The 17,705-nt window shown below is 44.9% G+C and overlaps 1 protein-coding gene across 4 annotated transcripts in view; it reads left to right on the top strand.

Annotated features, from left to right (window-relative positions):
* Abca1 (ATP-binding cassette, sub-family A (ABC1), member 1) overlaps positions 1-17,705 on the top strand; it is a 129,200-nt gene that overhangs the window by 82,520 nt on the left and 28,975 nt on the right. For 3 of the 4 annotated variants that reach the window (XM_006537556.1, XM_006537554.1, XM_006537555.3), the window contains exons 20-33: positions 447-578; positions 1,880-2,022; positions 2,201-2,338; positions 3,029-3,249; positions 4,599-4,677; positions 5,444-5,646; positions 7,345-7,393; positions 7,564-7,677; positions 8,634-8,782; positions 10,314-10,438; positions 11,470-11,568; positions 14,890-15,079; positions 15,888-15,982; positions 17,104-17,136. In XM_006537556.1, the coding sequence (XP_006537619.1) occupies positions 447-578; positions 1,880-2,022; positions 2,201-2,338; positions 3,029-3,249; positions 4,599-4,677; positions 5,444-5,646; positions 7,345-7,393; positions 7,564-7,677; positions 8,634-8,782; positions 10,314-10,438; positions 11,470-11,568; positions 14,890-15,079; positions 15,888-15,982; positions 17,104-17,136 (1,770 nt within the window). Of the gene's footprint in view, positions 1-446; positions 579-1,879; positions 2,023-2,200; positions 2,339-3,028; positions 3,250-4,498; positions 4,572-4,598; positions 4,678-5,443; positions 5,647-7,344; positions 7,394-7,563; positions 7,678-8,633; positions 8,783-10,313; positions 10,439-11,469; positions 11,569-14,889; positions 15,080-15,887; positions 15,983-17,103; positions 17,137-17,705 lie in introns of all 4 variants that reach the window. The other variant, NM_013454.3, reaches the window with a different exon arrangement.

Below are 17,705 nucleotides of genomic sequence, written 5' to 3'. Positions count from 1 at the left end.
GATCTTCTCGGGGTGACAGGCTTTCTTCTTCAACATAAAACCAGTGTGTTATGAACATGACTGAGATACTCAGAAATTCTGTTATGCAACACACTCATTTCTTTCTTTTAACAGTACGTTCTTGTTTGTTCATTTTTCTGTACAAGATGTTAGGCATACAAAATATGTTTTGAGGAGTACATCCTGGTGCAAATTAAGAGTGTCATTTTTTTTTCAGATGCTCTTAGCAAACTCCTCTTCCTAAGACATAGGCTTATGCTTACCCACTCACTAAAACAAATGGCCTCTGCTCCATGGGCATCTGTTAGATTGGATTGGAGTAGATTAGATTAGAAAGGAAAGAATCATGTTAAGTGGTGTGATCTGTTCTCCTTGCCCAGGCTCTGCAGCCCTGAATAGTGAGGCTGGGTCCTCCTGATTCTTGAGTCTGTTATTCTTGTCCTCAGGTCAATACTGACTGGGCTGTTTCCCCCAACTTCTGGCACGGCCTACATCCTGGGGAAGGACATTCGCTCGGAGATGAGCTCCATCCGGCAGAACCTGGGAGTCTGTCCCCAGCATAATGTGCTGTTTGACATGTGAGTAGCAGAAGTGCACAGAGAGGAGCACCACCCCCACTCCCACACTTCCCACCCCCAACCCCTCAACCCCCTCTGGGACCTGGGAGTCCTGGTGGTATGAGTAGAGTATTACTAGAGAATTTCCCTTTTTTGGGTATGGAGTGGTAGTAGGTCTTTCCTTTCCTGACACACAATGACAAGTTGCCTTTTAATTTCAGGGAAAAAAGGTGAAGTTGGTGTATTGGCTGATGGGATTTAGAAAGCCATGTTCTCTGTTACTGGATTGGAGGGTGTTTATTTGTTTGTTTTGTTTTATTTTTAGCTCAGCCATCTTCCTGATGCATTCCTCCTTGCTCTAGTTTGTTTTTGGTTGCTGTGATAAAACAATGACCAAAAGCAACCTGGAGAAGAAGAGGTTTATTTAATTTTATAATTCTTTGGTCACAGACCATCACTGAAGGAACTCAGGGCAGGAACCTAGAGGCTGGAGCTGAAGCAGAGACAACAGAGGAATGGTGCTTAGAGCCTTGCCCTCCATGGCTAACTTAACTTACTTTCTTATACAGCCCAGAATCACCTGCCTAGGGAATGGTGCCACCCACAGTGGGCTAGGCCCTCCCACATTAGCCTCTAATCAAGAACATGCTCCACAGACATGTCTATAGGACAATATGGTAGAGGCAGTTCCTCAATTGAGGGTCCTTCTTCCTGAGTGACTCTAGTTTCTGTGTAGACTAACCAGCGTATTCATTAAGGCATGGTACAAGAACCTCAAAAGAGAGTTGGCACAATGGCCCTGTGTTCTCTGCTCAAGTTTGCTCCCACCCAGGTTGTCCCACCAGCAAGTTGGATCCTAAAGGAGCCCTGGTAGTAGAGCAGAGGAAGGCCTGAGCTCTCTGGTGGAGGAACAAAGAATGTCCTGAGCCCTCTGACTGCAGGCAAAGCCTTTCTTTCCACTTTGTAGGTTTTAAGGTCCCTTTTTCTAAATTCAATGGCTTGGACCTCCCTTACTTTAGAACTTGAGACCCATTGAGGTTCATTCACATTAGTGAATGCTGAGCTAACATGGTCACAAAAAAAACTGAATGGAGAACCTGGAATTTAAAGTTTTAACGGCCTGGTGTCTTGTGATCAGGCCTGTTGGGTATATCCTTATATATGCACCATTCATTACCATGAATTCTCCCTTCTGGTTGCCTTTTTTTTTTAAAGAAATTGAGTGCTTTTTAAAGGCAAGAACGGTGTGGAAGAGAGGAAAACTGTGCCAAGGTACATCCATCCTACTGGGCCCCGAGCTGACCTGCCCCTCTTTCCCCCAGGCTGACTGTCGAAGAGCACATCTGGTTCTATGCGCGCCTAAAGGGGCTCTCAGAGAAGCACGTGAAAGCAGAGATGGAGCAGATGGCCCTGGATGTTGGCTTACCCCCGAGCAAGCTGAAAAGCAAAACGAGTCAGCTCTCAGGTGAGCCCCGGACACCTTCCTTTCCTTCCTTCTCCAGACAAGCACCTAGAGTTCAAGCCTGGATGTTTGGTGACAGAATCCTAACCCTCTTATGTCTCCAGATGGGTACTTCCAGTCATCTCTCACCACGCCTTACCCCCACTTACCATTTGAGGATGTGTCTTGCTCTGTCTTGTAGGTGGGATGCAGAGAAAGCTGTCTGTGGCCTTGGCCTTCGTGGGTGGATCCAAGGTTGTCATTCTGGACGAGCCCACAGCCGGGGTGGACCCGTACTCTCGCAGGGGAATATGGGAACTCCTGCTAAAATACCGGCAAGGTACATGCTGTTACTTATTTCCAGTCATGACCCAGGGTAGAGAAGGGCTCGTGGGAATTGTGGCTGATTGTGTTAGTTGCTTCTCAAGAAAAGTTGGGAGCCTCCTTGAAGCTCCGTTTCTGTCCTGCTGTGCAAGATTCTTGTTTGTTTGTTTGTCTTGGGTTTTTTTTTTTTTTTCCGAGACAGGGTTTCTCTGTATAGCCCTGGCTGTCCTGGAACTCACTTTGTAGACCAGGCTGGCCTCGAACTCAGAAATCTGCCTGCCTCTGCCTCCCGAGTGCTGGGATTAAAGGCGTGCGCCACCACACCTGGCTTTGCAAGATTCTTAAGACGTATACTTCATTATTTAAGGGCCTACTAGAAGAGCAGAAAGGGTATAAGCATACACATACATATTGTAGTTAGACCATGTCCTTGTTCATGTTGGCCATGACTAATGGGAATGTCTGTAAACTTCTTAGCACACTTGACGGAGCAGGATCCCAAATAAATACTGCTCTCCTTTTTGTGACAATTGTAAACTGCCATCCCCCCAAGCCTTGCCATCCTGGGGTCACATCTATGGAGGTTAAAGACCTCCCCATGTCTTTCTCATATGTGACATCTTTGCCGTTTGTGCCACTTTGATCAGTGAGAACTGACAAGTCCCACCGTCCCGTCTCCTTGTCTCCTTGTGTTTGTGCCTGGCAGGCCGCACCATTATTTTGTCTACACACCACATGGACGAAGCTGACATCCTTGGGGACAGAATTGCCATCATTTCCCATGGGAAGCTGTGTTGTGTGGGCTCCTCCCTGTTTTTGAAAAACCAGTTGGGAACGGGTTACTATCTGACCCTGGTTAAGAAAGATGTGGAATCGTCCCTCAGTTCCTGCAGAAACAGTAGCAGCACCGTGTCTTGTCTGAAAAAGGTGAGCAGCCATCTTGGGGCTGGGCTGGTGTGGGGATGAGGCAGCCAGGGCTTGTTTCCATAGATGGCTTGCACGTTGGCGCCCCACGCTGCTAAGATTAAGGCAACATTCCCCTCGCTTTGTGGGCCTGTTGCAGTACATCATGGTTCCTGTGTGGAAGGCCAGGAGACCTCTGCTCCCGCCACACTAGTTCTAGCCCAGCCCCTTTATATTCCCTCTGCAAGTGCCCTGGGTTATGGAGACAAGCCCTTTGAGGGCTTTATCCTAGCAAAGAAAAGAGAACTTGCCAAGAGGTAAGAGTAGCCTTGCTACAGGATGCCCCGCCATTCCTACCTGCTGCCTTAAATCTTACTGGTCTTGACTTTGAAACTATGAAACACCAAATATTTACTAGATATTGATTTTAAACCCTCCCATCCCCTTATGACCTGTGGGTTTAGAAAAAAAAATAATGTTAACAGTACATTTTTGGTCTGTTTATATATTTTATATTTTCCAAGTGTAGAGCAACCTAGGGAAGACAGGATTATGTTTATAATCTCAGATGAAGGGAGTGAGGCTTGTAGGAACTGTAGCATATTCAAGGTCTCCCAGCAAGGACATAAAAGCGAGGACCAGAATCCTGGATCTGGTTTGTTATGTGTTTCTTACATGCTACATGTTTGAGATGTGTTTGTGTGGTCAGTCACAGCAGGCCACCTACCTACCCTGTCTCCTACCTGATTTGAACTCATATCCATTTATTTTCCTGTTAACTGGAGCCGAGGCCTCATTCAAGTGTGGTCTGAAGTGTAGCATAGCAGCCTCAGTTGGGAATTCATTACACACATGATGACTTGGGCCCCCGTTCAGACCTACTGGATCCATCTCTGCATGTTAATAAGGTGCCTGAGTAACTGAATGCATATTCACATCGAGGAAGCTTTCAATTAGCTAAGTGTTCAGGTAAATCCCACGCGGGGACAGTTGGCAAATGACCAGTGGCAGCATTGATCTGTGGCCACAGTTCTGTTGACATTCAGTTTGCTGACTTCTCTCACCCTGGTCAGTGAGGCCGTCCATATGGAGCACACTCATGGCAGCAGTGGTCTCTGAAGCCATGGCTGCCAGCGGCACACTTCCCAGGGAAAGCTTTCTGCTCTAGTTTTATGCCGTAGAACTTCCTGGATGCTCTGTCCATCAAAGGTGGTGGTGGCGGCTATGCCCGGTTTGACCCCTGACCCGTTCTCACCTCCTTCTTTGTCATCAGGAGGACAGTGTTTCTCAGAGCAGTTCTGATGCTGGCCTGGGCAGCGACCATGAAAGTGACACGCTGACCATCGGTAAGGATTCTGGGGTTTCTTATTCAGGTGGTGCCTGGGCTCCCCGCAGCTGGGCAGAGTGGAGGCAGAGGAGGAGAGGTGCAGAGGCTGGTGGCGCTGACTCAAGGTTTGCTGCTGGGCTGGGCTGGGCTGGGTGGCCGTGGGAGTGGATGTAGCCTGGTGGTGGCTTGGCCTAACACTTGCTGGGGAGCATGGGGCTTGGTCTTGGGGCTGGGAGGGCAGGATTCCAGAGAACAGATGTGACTGGAAGTCTGGGGAATACCTTGGGGGGCGGGGGAGTGGATTTAGCCAGATGCTGGATGAGATGTAGAAGGCCAAGCCAGTTGGAAGGGAGTTGAACTCCACATCTAAGAATGGTGAGAGCCCAGGAGATTAGGGAGAACATTTCAATTTCCCTCGAGCAGTGCCTATGAGAGACTAGTACCACCAGTGGCATATGGAATAAAAATATAGAGCTGACTGTCCCAACAGCTGGCTTTTTCCAGGAAGGTTTCTGCTTCCACAAACTGTTTGATTAGTCATCTCCTGAGGTAAATCATGGATAGCCTCATCTGAAAGTTGACAGAAGGGCAGGGTCTTATATGCTTTCTAAACTCATTCTGTTGAAGAGTCCTGGTACAGACACATTAGACACAAGACACCCATCCATCACACACCTAGTGACTATCAGTGGGCTTAGGTTTTGTGACGTAAGAATGAGTTAAGAGACAGTCTTTGCCCTCCTGCTAGAGACGAATAAGCCAATGGGTTTGGCATCTTAGGACGTACGGTATATACGGGGTGCTTCTGAGCTGTTGGGAAAGGGAGAAGCAAGCTGGCCCTTTCTGTGGAGTCTGTGATGACTGAACACCTTCCCACTCTGGTCCCTGCAGATGTCTCTGCTATCTCCAACCTCATCAGGAAGCACGTGTCTGAAGCCCGGCTGGTGGAGGACATTGGGCACGAGCTGACCTATGTGCTGCCGTACGAAGCCGCGAAGGAGGGAGCCTTTGTGGAACTCTTCCATGAGATTGATGACCGGCTCTCAGACCTGGGCATCTCCAGTTATGGCATCTCGGAGACCACCCTGGAAGAAGTAAGCTCAACAATCCCAAGGCCAGAGAGGCCACTTAGCCTGGCAACAAGATGGCAATAGAGTTGGTTACTGGAAGTTTAAGGCATTCGCATCTGGGTAATGTTAGCCCAAGTTAAACAATGTAAGAGCGTAGGTAGTGGGAGACAGCAGTGTGTTGGAGTGTTAGGATTGCTCCCTGGAGTGAATAGTGTTGTGGCCGGGTGACAACACTCACACATAGTAAATGACTGATAGTTATGACCAGTCGACTGGAGCCAGGTGCTGAACTTGATGAGTTTGGTGTTTTTGTTTTGTTTGTTTGAGATGAAACTTGACGAACAGCATTTCTCCCATCCTTTGCATTCTTCCAAATCATCCCTTACACTTCTCCTTGCTCACCTTCAAACTTTGGCCTCGTTTATTTTATTATCATTATTATCATTCCAAGTAGCAGTATCTGTATTTTATTTAAGATTTATTTAATCTATTATTATTATTTAATCTGTTATTACTATTGGTATTTTATTTGTTTAAGATTTACTTATTTGAGTACACTGTAGTTGTCTTCAGACACACCAGAAGAGGGCATCTGATCTCATTACAGATGGTTGTGAACCACCATGTGGTTGCTGGGAATTGAACCAGGCTCTCTGTCAGTGCTCTTAAATGTCTGAATAATCTCTCCAGCCCCTGTGTTTTATTTTTTTTAAATAATATTTTTACTTATTATTTGAGACTATATTCCAGAATATTAATGGTCTTTTTTCAGTTCCTTCCAGATCCCTCATCCTTACCTCTCTACCTACCCAACTTCATATTTTCTCTTTTAAAAAGACAAAATAAGTTCATGGGATCTATTTGTGTTGGTGGACTGCTCCTGGGTGTGGGGTGTGGCCTGGAGTGTGGTCAGTGTATCTGTGTCACTCCATTGGTGGCCTTTGTTTTTTAAATATTGAAGGCTCATTAATGATCACAGCAGGATGAGAATTAATAATGATGTTGATTTAAGATTATGAATCAGAGGTTTGGGGCTTCAAAGCCCAGGTAACTTTCCTATGTAGCAATGCTTCTCTTTAGAGATACAACATCACAAGCCTTCAGGCCTGGGACGGCTGTAAACATTGTCTGCCTTGGCTGGTTCCCAGGGTAGATTGTGCAGTAGAGTCATCTGTGATGACAGTAGAGATCCTAAAGCTCCTGTCTTGCGCCTTTGAGTTGGGATTTCTGTAGACATGACTTTTTGAGCTTCTGTCACATGCTTCCTACAGAGTGGTCTGTAGGCGGGCTTGGAAATCAGTGACTTCATTCAGATGTCCGTCTACTATAATATTTATTTCTAGTGATAAGAAGCTCATTTCCTCGTCGTTTGTCTTGCATGAGTGATCCCAGTGCTGTCCTGCTCAAAGGTCTGGGAGCACAGACCTGAGAAAAGTGACTTGCCTCGTTCTCTGTAGGGTCAGCATGAATTTCATCTACACACATAATGTACTGGTTTGTTTTTGAAAGAGTTGCCTGGACTGATAGCTGTCACACGTGAGGAGATGTTTTCTGCCCCAAACAGCTTCTCTAAAATTCTGATAAAATTCTTGTTGATAAATGCAGCCTCTACCTTCTTATCTTAAGAGCCTAACGTGGGATTCCATAACCTAATCTGGGAAGTGATAACTTCTTTCATAAAACAAGTGCTCACTTATATTGTATCCTGCTTTAATTTCTCAGATATTCCTCAAAGTGGCTGAAGAGAGCGGGGTGGATGCTGAGACCTCAGGTAACCTGTCTGAGAGGGCTGCACACTGGGTAGGCTTTCTGTTGGCTGTTGGAGCTAACCCCCTTTGCATTGGTCTGATTCAATCCCATTGTTAGTGTATGGGTTTGCTCTGGGAAGGTTTGCTGTCTTACAAATAAATAAACCATAGGATTCCTTCCTTTTCCATTTAGATGGTACTTTGCCAGCAAGACGAAACAGACGGGCCTTCGGGGACAAGCAGAGCTGTCTGCACCCATTTACGGAAGATGATGCTGTTGATCCCAATGACTCTGACATAGACCCAGGTTCGCACGGGCAGGATCTCTGTTCTGTTGTTTGAACTTGAGTTTGTCTTTTATGTGTTTCTTAGCTATCTCTTTGATCGCCTTTGGTTAAGATCACAGATTCTAACAGGTTCCAAAGAAAAGTGGAAAAGATGAGAGAGCCCCTTTTCCAATGTGGCATGTCTGGTCAGACATGAAGAAACCCTCCCTTATCACATCATCTAATAGAAGGTTTTCTCAGATGGGTATGAGAAGATGACCCATCCATGCTCTGAAGCTGTTTATATTGTCATCTCTGTAGGGTACCAGTTTCTTGCACACCTAAGTGCTTAAGTGTTGAATGAAAGTGTATTGAATGGGTGTTTGATTTTGAAGGAATAAAAGAGGAAGTTGTGTTCTTTGACATGTATATTTTTTAATGACTGTGCCCATATGTGGTTGAGACGGAGAAGGGCAGTATGAAATGAAACGAATTCGTAGACTTGTCTAAGTGCCTCAGTTAGCAGTCATTAGTTTCAGACAAGGATTTCTAGACAACTTTTGGTGAGGACAGAAAATTACCTGCTTTTATGAGTCTGCCTTTTTGTACTTACTTCATGTTTCATTGTCAGGACTTAGATGTTTTAAATGTGTTCACTTTTTACCATGCATATAAAAGATAGAAGACTAATAACCATCATGTGCCAGCCTACGTGAATTCCAGTTCATGGAATTGGGCACAGCTTGCTTCTGTTATTTGTGTGCACATCTTTGCTTGTCCTGAGGGATCTTCATTCTCTGTGCTCATCAGATGTTGAGAAATATAACTTTGAGTTGAAAGTTGAGTTTTTCAAGAAACCTGTTTACTCCTGTGAGGTACTGGAGGCTTCAAACCCCAGCTTCCAAGATGACTACTGAAGCTAGTAGAGGAAAGAGTAGAGTCGTACAGAGACAGGTGACACTGATTATAGCCAACCCTCCATTTGTGCTGCTTACAGAATCCAGGGAGACCGACCTGCTCAGTGGGATGGACGGCAAAGGCTCCTACCAGCTGAAGGGCTGGAAACTCACCCAGCAACAGTTTGTGGCCCTTTTGTGGAAGAGGCTGCTGATTGCCAGACGGAGCCGGAAGGGTTTCTTTGCTCAGGTGAGGTGTGCTGGGCTCTGCCTTCTTGGACTGGTGAAGACAGGCTAGGACTGTGGTCAAGATAGAGATGCTGGGCCAGTATGCCAGTGATTTCCCTGGGCTTCAAATTCTTCATCTGAAAATGAGCGGGGATGTGTGGCTGTTAGGGGGATGAAACGAATTTATTTAGAATGGACTTTGACATTACTTGGGGAGGTGGCTATAATTTAGAGGAGATCATGGCAGGGACACAGTTTAGACAAACCAGTTGGGAAAATTCAACTCTCATAACATGAGAGTCGCCATGCTGAGTTGTGCTTGGCAGTGTACTTATTATTAGAAACATGGTGGGTATGTTTTTCTCTTAATTGACGAGAGCGAGAGAGCTAGGAATGGAACAGGCCCATTGATTCCCCCATATCACAGTTTGCATGCTGACTTATCAGTTAAAGACAGCTATAAAGTTACTTCATTCTACAAAATGAAGAATTATAGAGAACACGTCCATGAAGCCCTCCCTGCAGCCCACCTGGGCAACACTAACTCAGAGCATGAGCATGAAGCCTGCAGATCTGGATTTGGAATCTGGTTCAGTGAATCACTGGCTGACTTCCCTCAGATCCATGATGCTCTAGTTTGTGAATGGTGATAATGATACTAACACCACCAATAACTACGAAATAGGATATTAAGGGGGCTGATTCTCACTACAGTACTTTCCAGTGGAATTATTCATCCAGTGATAATTTTCTATATTGAAATATAGGAATATTAAAATCAGAGTGATTGTTTGGATTCTTATGGCTCTGGGGATGGAATCCCAGGGTGTGTGAGCTCTCTACTACCAAGTTACACCTGCAGCCAGGGTTACCATTGAATCACTGAAGTTTTTAAAGGGTAAATTTCTCAGAAAGGAAGGAAGAGATCCCTTAGCTGACCCATACATTATGTTGTTTTCAGAGAAGGGATATAGGAAATTTGGGGAATTTCAAGGAAAGATTTAGATAATTATGCTTTTCGCAGTGCTCATAGGAGAGATGCTGGCTGCTGCTGCTTCTGGCGGGGGAGTTGGTGTCATGTTCTCAGTCCTCAGATTTACTGATGTCACATAGGACCCCTGCAAGTGGAGATGGAACCAGGATTCAGTCTCCTGGCTCCCAGTCCAGGGCTGTTCAGCCTTCTACCTGAGTCTATGATCCAGGCTGGTTTTTCCTCAGTCTTTGGAGGGGAGAAAGGATTGAGCCTAAAGAGTCAGTCACTCTGACTCTTTACTCTGTGACATTCCCAGCTTTTGCCTCTGTTAGGTGACCATAGCCTCTGTCTTTGTGCTGTTAGCATCCGGAAATGCCTTGGGAGAAAGGGGCTTAATTTTCAGTCTCCTTTCTCTTCAAGCTGCCAGAAATACCTTGGTAGAACTCAGCCCCAGGCCTTGCCTGTATTCCTCATTCCTGTGTTGCTAGGCTATGGGGCTGGCTAGACTTTCAGGGGCTTGCTCTTCAGGCTTCTAAAAACGTGTCCTATTGTCTCTTCCCTCTCCAATGCCTGTTTATAGATTGTCCTGCCAGCTGTCTTTGTTTGCATTGCCCTGGTCTTCAGCCTGATTGTGCCACCCTTTGGCAAGTACCCCAGCCTGGAACTTCAGCCCTGGATGTATAATGAGCAGTATACATTTGTCAGGTATGTTTGTCCTTTGTGCCTCAGGGCAGAGAGGGTTGAAACAGACCAACAGTGTTTCGTATACTGAGAGCCAAGGAGTCAGAATCCACAATTCTACAGTGGGATGGGTCTTGTCATGATGGTTCAGGCTCCTATACAAGCCAATACTGTAGCAAAGAACAATAGTAAACGATACTGGGAAATACAGGTGAATCTCTGCTGGGCATTTCCCCTTGTATTGTTAGGCTCTTGTCAGGTATGCTTTAATTCACTAATCAGTAAATCTTTCAGGTTAGGATGTTAGCTAAGTGTGCATCTTCAGGCAAGAATGCCCCTATTCCATACTGATCCTGTTAAAAATCAGAAGATAGGGGACTTTTGAGACCTTGTTTAGTACAGGTTTTCTTCAGTTCTGATGCACGGGTAGGTCTGTAGATGGGAGAAAGTGGCAGTAATATAGAGGGACGTTTTAAAAACTCTGTGTGAATGTGTGTGTAGGATATGTATAGATCATATATAGATTGTTTATTAGCCTCTATTGCTCTAGCTCACTTTCATCTCCTATAGGTAAAAGTTCGTTCGATCCCTTTCTAGCCAATGACCTAGCATTGCCCATGGCTACAGATCATGACATTGGTTTGTGCTCTAGGCCCATTATTTCTTGGACTTTTTAATTGTGCATACCAATAATCAATAAAATCTTCCTGTCTGTTCTTGGAATATCCTAGCTGTCAGTGTCAAGTGGTAATTATCAAAGTAGTTTTGAAATACTGATCTTCAATGATTTTTGTATGTGTGTGTGTGTGTGTGTGTGTGTATATGCACACCTTCACATGTAATCTCTGCACATGCTTCATTGGGGACACTGTATGTCACCCTGATGGCAGATGTTTGAAGCTCCTTGCAGGTGGCTTTTGTATATAATTTATTTTAGTCTTAGAAGCCCATTCCTCAGAAAACACTTAGCAGAGCGTTTTCTGTAGGAACTTTTCCTGCCTCCAAGTCCTGGTTTGGATGAGCGACTGACCTGGATGTCTCTCTTGTATCTCTAGTAATGATGCTCCCGAGGACATGGGCACCCAGGAACTCCTGAATGCTCTGACCAAAGATCCAGGCTTTGGGACCCGCTGTATGGAAGGAAACCCAATCCCGTGAGTGACACTTCAGCCTTGAGCTGCCTTCTCATGACGGCCGCCGGGTTTTCTTTCTGGTGGTATTGCCTGTTTCATTGTGACCACTGTCAGGTTTTTTTTTTTTTTTCAGTCAATTTTTATTTTAAAAAGCCAGAGGATAACCAAATCAATTTAGGAACAAATAAACTCTTCTAGCACCCTGTACACCAAATCATTACCAACATTTGTTTACTCTGCTGTATGTTGATTTTAAATCACAGTGTTCACTTACTGACCAAATGCTCTCCCCTTCTCTCCTTGACCCCAGCTCCCATACTTGCGTGCCATAGTAGACTGGTGTGAAGTTTGCATCTTTGCGTATCAGTTTCTTTAACCAACAGAGATGACATACTGATTGCATTTTTATAACAACAGAGACTTTTTTTGTACAGTTGCATATTTTCATCAGGACTAGTTTTAAAAAGTAGGTAAATAAACTCGGTGATATGCCCAGTTGACTCTCTATGTACTGAAGAAGCAAGTCATTGGGACACTGTGGTTAAACCAGTGGAGAGGTGAGGTGCAGTGAACTGGAGCTAGAAGACTTAGCTTCAAGTTTGCAGGTCCAGAGAGAATTTATGCCTGAGGTCCATATGCACGGGCAGTGCGAGATAGCTAAGGAACTGTGGAGAATGATAGAGAAGCACAAAAAGGAACATTTGAATCCCAAACGGCAAAGGTGAAGATGGCCAGTCTGTGTCAGAGCACTGAATCCGATGGCTATGTTTATAAAAAACCTAGCAGATTTGGAGATGAATATTTCTGTGTATTTGTCAGTTTTTAATTATTATTTACTTAATTACTTTTCTATTGCTGTGATAAAACACCATGGCCAAGGCAGCTTATAGAGGGAAGGACTTTGTGGGGGAGGGGGGAGAATTACAGTTCCAGTGGGCTAGGAGTCCATGAGCCTCATTGTGAGGAGCATGGCTGCAGGCAGAGGGATATGCTGAGGCAGCAGCAGAGAGCTCACATCCTGATCCACAAACAGGAAACAGAATCTTTTGAATGGCATGAGTCTTTTCAGATCTCAGAGTCTGCTCCCAGTGACACACCTCCTCCAACACAGCCACACTACCTGATCCTTCCCAAACAGTTCTACCAACTGGGGATCAAGTATTCAGATATCAGCCTTTGGGACGGTTCAAACCACCACAGTATCAGATGATGTGTTAGACAATGTTCTGTCCCTGAGAAAATCAACTTATGAGGAGCAGAGGTTTATTGGTGACTTGTGGTGTCAGAGCTTTTGGTTCATAGCTAATTGGCTGTGTTGTTTGGGGCCCCTTTGGGGTCCCTAGTTAGGTAGAGCATCGTGGTAGGGATCATGTGCTTCCCTACAATATAATAGCTGCTTATATCATAGATGCCAAGCCAGGGAGCAAAAGAAGAGGAAGAAGGCTTGAGGTTCTATGATTTCCTTTGAGTGTGTGTCCCCAGAGACATATCTTACTTCTCTTAGGTCCTGCGACTTACATACAGGCTCTGTCAGCACCCAGGAACACCACAATCTAGGGATCAAGCCTTTAGCATTTGAGCCTTTGGAAAATATTGAAGACTCAAACCATAGTAGGTAGTTACTAAATATCCTTAGTACTTACTAGAAGGACACAGCTTCTCCTTAACTTCACCAAAAAGTTAAGATTCCATGTGAAGGTTTTGTAGGAAAGGAGGATGAGGTAAGATGATAATCTGGGTAGCTGGGTCCTTTGTTGGTAAGCTGAATTGTATGGATTCGGGGATTGATTCCAGCAAAGGCCAGATCTATAGGAGAGAGAACTGAGCCGACAGCTGGCCTGCAGAGATAAAAGAAATGTCCATGACATCAGAAAGTATGTGTGCTGTCTGTGCACCATGGATGCTCTGCTGGAAGCAGTCTGAAAGGCAGAGCCTCACCCCACCATCTCAGACTGAAATTCAAATTTTAGGTTCCTGGGGATCATTAGGATAGAGAATTCTGACTAAGTTGCTTTTTCAAGTGGTCTTTAGTTTGTCTCAGCCTGTTGTCTTTTAAAGGTCTTAGGTATGAGTTTCATAAGGGTAAATATTTTAGGGAAGAGGCTTTAAAGAGAAAATGAGGAATTATTTGCGTAAAAAGCACTTGTGTGCATATTTATAAACACACACACATGTGCACAGACCTGAGGTGTAAAGGTTGTGTCCCTAGTTTAAATTGTGGAATCTTGAAAATTGGAAATATGGAAGAGAGGCTAGAAATGAGACATCATTTTATACTCTTATTTTATCAGTAGGGATAAATGAACCCTGAGATTGCAAGGGACTTGTGATTCGCACCAAACAGTCAGGGCCCTGCGTTGTCTCTGAGGATGCTGGTAGACAACCTCCCCTTTCATACAGTGACCATTCCCACTCCACTCAGCTCAAGTCTCTGCTCATTATAGAACATCATTTGGATCTTGCCATTCTCCACAAGACTTTGAACATGCTGAGCCTAAGATACAAGCTCCTAACCATGACTCTGTCATGGAGCTCCTCCCCTCTTCCCTCCTCATTGTCTGAGAGCTCATCTCATAACCTTCTTGTTTTCATCAAACACATACACTCATTTCTTTGCAGAGCCTTTGTATCTGACTGCCCACGGGTGCTGCCTGGCATGTTCATTCTCCACTGTTCTTTTAAAATTAATTTATGTTTGTGTGTGTGTGTGTGTGTGTGTGTGTGTGTGTGTGTGTATGCATGTCATGATACACATGAAGAGGTCAGAGTATAACAAGATCGAGAGATTGAATCCAGTTTTGGCTATAGGTACATTTATGTACCAAGGCATCTCTCCAGCCCATTATCTCAATTCTTTAACTAGCTGATAGTTTTTATGTTTTGGTTGAAGCTGACTCAAAGGTCTGCTTTCTCCATGTACCTTCCTGTTGTGTTTGCTTTATCTGGGGTTATGTAAGATTGGATTTGTTGACTTGTAGTCCCTGAAGAATCCATGAAGTCAGAGAGTTTGCATTGCTTTCTCCAGACTCCCAAAGATGCAGAACACTGTGCAGCCCATAGTGGACTCTTCTGTGTGTCGTGTCAGCAAACTGGTTAGCTGGGTTGAGCAGAGCTCTGCGTGACCATCTGGAGCCTGTTCACGTCCTATTTTCCTGGGTTTTCTGTGATTCCCAGCTTCCACAGGCTTCTGTGAGAGCAAACATAATGAAGTCAAGCTGTTTTTCAAATGGTAGGACTAGGCACATGGGTCCTTTCTAAAGAGCAAACCTGAGCTCTAAGAGCATCAAGGAAAGACAGGCCCCTTTCAGGAGAGTCTAGAACATTTGCTATCTCCTTTTACAGAGATACCCCTTGCTTGGCTGGGGAGGAGGACTGGACCATCAGCCCCGTCCCCCAGAGCATCGTGGACCTCTTCCAGAATGGAAACTGGACCATGAAGAACCCCTCACCTGCGTGCCAGTGTAGCAGTGACAAAATCAAGAAGATGCTGCCTGTGTGTCCCCCAGGGGCAGGGGGGCTGCCACCTCCTCAGGTGAGTCCCTGTCGGCATGACTGAGAAGTTGGCTCAGGGTAGGACCTGGGAGCCTCTGTGTGGCAGCAAGAATGAGTGACATGTGAAGTCACTCTTGATCTCTCTTGAGAAAAGTGAGTGGGTTTTGAGAGAGGCGAGTGAGCTACATTGTGCCAGTGCCTGTCACAGAGCATCTGTAGGCACAGCTTCCTTTCCTGGTGCTGCCACAGTGGGAGCTGCTGGCCCTGTTAACTCTTTGGGCCTGTGTTTTCACTTCAGAGTAAATGGGCCACAAAGCTTAGGTGTATCTCATCAACTCTGACATTCTCTGGGCTCTGAGGTTTGGAGGGAGATCTGAGTCTGTGTGTGTGTGTGTGTGTGTGTGTGTGTGTGTGTGTGTGTGTGTGTGTGTGGTGTTTTGTTTTTGTTTGTTTGTTTCCCCTGAAAATTTCAGGACAGTAGTCTAGGTTGGAGGGTGGGGACAGGGAACTTTTAGTGGATGTGAAAACTTAAGGAAGTCATGCTTGTCACTTTAAAATCATCTGGCCCACTCACCAACATGACTCGAAAGTATAGAAGAATTCATTGGGCAGTTTATGATGCTCTTCCTTAAGTATTCAGGTGATGTGGAGAATCCCATCTAGATATTCAAGTGAATACTTTCCTGGAGATAATTTTGGCTTGGTATGAGCGAGGGACAAGTGCCAATGGTCTTGGTGGTGACTGGCTGAGGTTCTTGCGTAGGCCCTGGGGTCCTATTGTTTTTGTCTGTTTTCTGCCCTGATTCTTACCTGTATGATACGTGAGCTTGGTTTCTATGTGATGACAGAGAAAACAGAAAACCGCAGACATCCTTCAGAATCTGACAGGAAGAAATATTTCAGATTACCTGGTGAAGACGTACGTGCAGATCATAGCAAAGAGGTATCGTCCTGTTGAAACCTGGCTTGCTGCAGATGTAGACTTGAGCGGTAGGGAAATGGACAATCATGGCTCTGTGGGAAATTTAGCACTTGATATCAGTTAGACAAGATGATACGGGGGCTTGTGAGCCTTGAAAGTTCAGCTTAGAGAACGAGGCTGCCTGCTTTAGGCTGAAAATAAGTGACAAATGTGGACTCAGATTTGAATTCTGACCCATTAGTCTCATAACATCTTCGCTTATATGAATTTTAATTTTTATTTTACATTTGATGTTAGTGTTGCACTCTTAAGTTCGTGGTGAGGGGTAAGAGAGATGATACGAGCAAAAGCCTGTAGATCCTCTTTCCTGTATGGCTCCATAAACAAGGTCAGGGTAGACACAGTAGCCTTTCTTTCATATGGAGCCTTTAAAGAGACTTGTAAATTCCTGGGACATGGTCATATAGTGACCAATATTTAGTCAGTGTGCAGAGAATATGTTTCCTTTCCATAAGTATGGTCAGGTGTCCGGTCCATAATGTTTGAACTAACTTTAAATGACAAGGATATAATAGAATAAGAATAGGCCATGCATTTCTCAGAGCTGTAATGTTGCCACATGAGAGTCACAATAAACAGCATTTAGTTCAGTAATATCTGGGATGGTAATGCATTTATTTGTGTGTCTGTTTGTTTTAGACAGGGTCTCTGGGTCTGTAAGGCATTTATTTATTTGTCTGTTTACTTAAGACAGGGTCTCACTACATTAGTCCTGGCTGTCCTGGAATTCTCTCTATATAGATTAGGGTGGCCTCAGACTCATAGAGTTTCATCTGCCTCTGCCTCTTGAGTGCAGTGCTGAGCGTAAAGGCATGTACCACCATGCCTGCATGTAAGGTGGGTTTTTACATTGGCTTAATTTACTATGTGATTCTCATTAGAGTAAGGTTTCTAAGACAGCAGACAGGACATGCTGAGAGTGGCCTTCCTTACATGCATGCAACTCTACAGCACTGGTCATAGGCCTAGTTAAAGAAGTGCCCGTTTCTATGCTTTGTCCTCAAGTAAATGATTACTGTTGCCTCGTCACTATGACCTCTGCTTTCTAGATCTGATTTTTGGTTTGTCTTTTCTCTCTGCAGCTTAAAGAATAAGATCTGGGTGAACGAGTTTCGGTAAGTCAGTCCCTTCTCCCCATTCTCCCTGAGTCACGTCAGGTCTCAGGAGAATGATTTAGATGTAGGGCTCTTGAATCAAGACAGAGTTACAGGTTTGGGGACTGTTGCCTTGTGCACACTCTTGGGTGTCACCTCACCTTGAGGGGGACTGGGGTGCTGCAGACCAACACACCAAGGCACGGTTATAGTAGACTCACTGTGGAATTTGTGTAACTCATTCTTCACTCCGGAGGCCCCTGAAATATTTGATACAGTGATTTCCTTGAGGAATTTCAGAAATCACTCATGGGCCTCTTGAGACTTAAGAAAGTAAAATGTCATGAAGGAAAAAAAAACCTATCCTAGCTGTATTTTCCCCCAGACAGATTCCCAAGTGTGCCCAGGGACTCAAGGAAAACCTTTCAGGCCTTTCATATGATGTGAGGTCTTGGTGGAAAGGAAAGACATCAAAAGCATTTGTTTCCACCCTGTTTCCACTGATTTTTCCCTACTGGATTTTGAAGGAGCAGTTGAGAGTAGGGAAGGAAGCATTCTTGAAGTCATGAGTGGCCCATGTGGCTGTTCCA

Source organism: Mus musculus, chromosome 4 (assembly GCF_000001635.26).
Source record: "Mus musculus strain C57BL/6J chromosome 4, GRCm38.p6 C57BL/6J".
In the NCBI taxonomy this organism is placed as follows: Eukaryota; Metazoa; Chordata; class Mammalia; order Rodentia; family Muridae; genus Mus; species Mus musculus.
Note: the sequence above shows the minus strand (reverse complement) of the source record. Positions and strands in the feature narration are given on the sequence as shown.